This window comes from Tupaia chinensis, unplaced genomic scaffold (genome assembly GCF_000334495.1).
Source record: "Tupaia chinensis unplaced genomic scaffold, TupChi_1.0 Scaffold144899_1, whole genome shotgun sequence".
Taxonomy (NCBI): domain Eukaryota; kingdom Metazoa; phylum Chordata; class Mammalia; order Scandentia; family Tupaiidae; genus Tupaia; species Tupaia belangeri.
This window is the reverse complement of record NW_006204759.1, coordinates 3,451,758-3,454,680: the sequence shown is the minus strand read 5'-3', so window position 1 is coordinate 3,454,680 and position 2,923 is coordinate 3,451,758. Positions and strand designations below refer to the sequence as shown.

General features: G+C 40.5%; 1 protein-coding gene across 1 annotated transcript; it reads left to right on the top strand.

The window, feature by feature from the left end:
* Positions 1 to 565: 565 nt before the first annotated feature.
* LOC102495297 (olfactory receptor 3A1) lies at positions 566 to 1,522 on the top strand. Its single transcript, XM_006167617.2, has one exon. It carries the CDS (start codon positions 575 to 577, stop codon positions 1,520 to 1,522), a length of 948 nt encoding a protein of 315 aa, XP_006167679.1. The 5' UTR covers positions 566 to 574.
* The last annotated feature ends 1,401 nt before the right edge of the window (positions 1,523 to 2,923 follow it).

Here is a 2,923-nt window from a genome sequence, read left to right as displayed (position 1 = left end):
TGCTTCCCATTAATATACACTGATGATATATAAGGAAATTAGAATTTTTTTTATCTTATTACTATTGTTTTAATAGTTCTTTTCTCATAGACAATCCAATAGCCTTTGTTGTTTTTTCCCAATATATAAACTTAATTTTTCTATTTCGTGATATTAATTTGCTAATGATTCTAGAACATTTGCAAAATGAGTCTCGGATATCTACTTGTTTTGAGAAGAGATGAGTTATGAGAAACTTCTAGATTTACTCTGTCATGTTCAAGCCAGAAATATACCTTTCTCTTATGTATTTTTCCCAAAGCTTTTGTTCTTCATAATATCTACAAATAGGTTCTTTCAGCTACTAGAGAGAGGAAGGTTCAGAGTGGTAATACTGCCTATTATTGGAAATAAAATAAAGGTATTAAGGTAGAGAATGAGAGAGTTAGTAAATGTAGTGTGGCCTAGGAAACAGAGAAGTCCTTCCTTGAACAGAGGGAATTTAGCAGAGAGCAGGACATGTAGGAAGTTTATTTCTTAAATTAACTGGAAAGACTTATATCTTTCCTCTTTGGATTCTTCCTTGCAGGAACTCATGCAGCCAAACTTTGGGTTCAATGGAACAACCATTACTGAGTTCGTCCTTCTGGGATTGGTGGAAACACCAGAGTTGCAACCAGTTGTCTTTGTCCTCTTCCTCTTGGCCTACCTGGTCACAGTTGGGGGGAACCTCAGCATCCTGGCAGCCATCTTGGTGGAGTCCAAACTCCACACTCCCATGTACTTCTTCCTAGGGAATCTATCAGTGATGGATGTTGGGTGCATCAGTGTCACTATTCCCTCAATGTTGAGTCGTCTCTTGTCCCACAAGCGAACAGTCCCCTATAAAGCCTGCCTTACTCAGCTTTTCTTCTTCCATCTGCTGGTTGGTGTGGACTGCTTCTTGCTGACAGCCATGGCTTATGACCGATTCCTGGCCATCTGCAGGCCCCTCACTTACAGCACCCGCATGAGTCAGACAGTGCAGAAAATATTGGTGGCTGTGTCCTGGGTTTGTGCCTTCGCCAATGCACTGACCCATACTGTAGCCATATCCACACTCAACTTCTGTGGCCCCAACGTGATCAATCACTTCTACTGTGACCTCCCACAGCTCTTCAAGCTCTCCTGTTCCAGTACCCAACTTAATGAGCTTCTGCTCTTTGCTGTGGGTTTCATAATGGCAGGTAGTCCAATGGCTCTTATTGTCATCTCCTATGCCCACGTGGCAGCTGCGGTTCTACGAATCCGTTCTGCTGAGGGCAGGAAGAAAGCCTTTTCCACATGTACCTCCCACCTCACTGTGGTTGTTATATTCTATGGTTCAGGTATCTTTAACTACATGCGACTAGGTTCTACCAAGCTCTCAGATAAAGATAAAGCTGTTGGAATTTTTAACACTGTCATCAACCCTATGCTGAATCCAATCATCTATAGCCTCAGGAATCCTGATGTGCAGAGTGCTCTCTGGAGAGTACTCATGGGAAGGCGTTTACTGACTTGAGAATGTCTCAAGCGTTCCTTCTTCTCTCTGCCTTTTTTGGACCAAAGGAAAAAAAAAATCTCTAGAATCATGAACTAAGTCAAATAATCCAGAGCTACTTCTATCTCCCTGAGCATGGACTTTTCGTAGGTGGTAATAATTTATTATTTCTGAAGGAAGCCCTACCCAATTATAGGCAATGGGTTTTTGCCAAGCCAGCCCACTTGACAAATGACAAGCTCAATCATTGTGTCCTTCCTTTTCTGGTTAGAGGTGAAACCCAGAAATCTGTGAGTGCTTACAGGTTCATATTCCAGGGAGAATGACTCGAGATAAGGATTTATAATCTGAATATTATTTAAGTATTTTTAAAAAATCCCAGATTACTCAACATGAAATTCCTCTCTAAATTCTTACTTTTAGTCCCCAAACCTCCTGGCTAAGACACCTATAACTATGGATGCAAGTCCTGTGGTGATGCCGCACCCTGAATTTCACACAGTAAGGAAGTGTGACTGACCTCAAGCATTATTTCATCTTGCTTGCTCTTTATCAACAGTTAGTCCAGTTATTATTTAGTTGTTTCTTTATTACAGCCTCCCTTTTAGGATTAATCACCCATTGCCTGTAACTCTCTTGTGTTACCAGTATGTCCTGATTCATTTTCCCTAAAAATTTTCTTCGAACTGCACCTGTGACTTGGCTTCTTTATGAGATGCAAAACAAGTGGGAAGCAAAATAAGACTAGAGGTACAGAGTTTGAAAAAATTAGATAAAATATGAGAAGCAGACAGAAATGGGATAGAATTAAAGCAAAGGGAGTTGGGAAGAAAAGATGGAGGTGTTGGAGAGGACCAAATGGGATACAGATTTAGAATGGGAGATGAGAAATAATAGTGGAGATTGAGACTATTAAAGATCAGAGAAAGAAAGTGGAGGAATATAGTTACTGAGTCAGGGATGAGGGATGTGGGGTTCCCATTCTGTTGTCCAGCAATAACCAGTTCTACCAGTCCTGACACTACCACTGTAGTCTATTTTTTTCTAGTAAGAAAATAATATTTTAAGTTTTGCTAAAGGTGCTAAAAAGTGCACCAGGGATTCATTTTCTAATTCTCTAGACAGGTGCTTCTGGAATGTTAGTAAGAAAGCTTCTCAGATGGGAAAAGACAGGAGAAAAAGAGTGCTCAATCTTTTATCCAGACTTACTTTCAAACAGTCATCAGATCTGTGACTAACACTCCTTGCCTTTTGGGTCATGCCTACTAACAGTGTCAAAAGACCTACCTTTTGGGTCCACCCTGCTAACTGTCAAAAGACAGGGAAAAGATGGTTCTTTCCCGATGCTAAGTCACCAAATTTCAGGAATATAAAGAGTGAAATTCCTTCATCAGCCAAGAAAATGTTGGGAAAGACCGCTCT

What these genes read in the sequence shown, in the direction of transcription:
- LOC102495297 (XM_006167617.2), top strand. Translation starts at nt 575, where the DNA reads ATGCAGCCAAACTTTGGGTTCAATGGAACAACCATTACTGAGTTCGTC.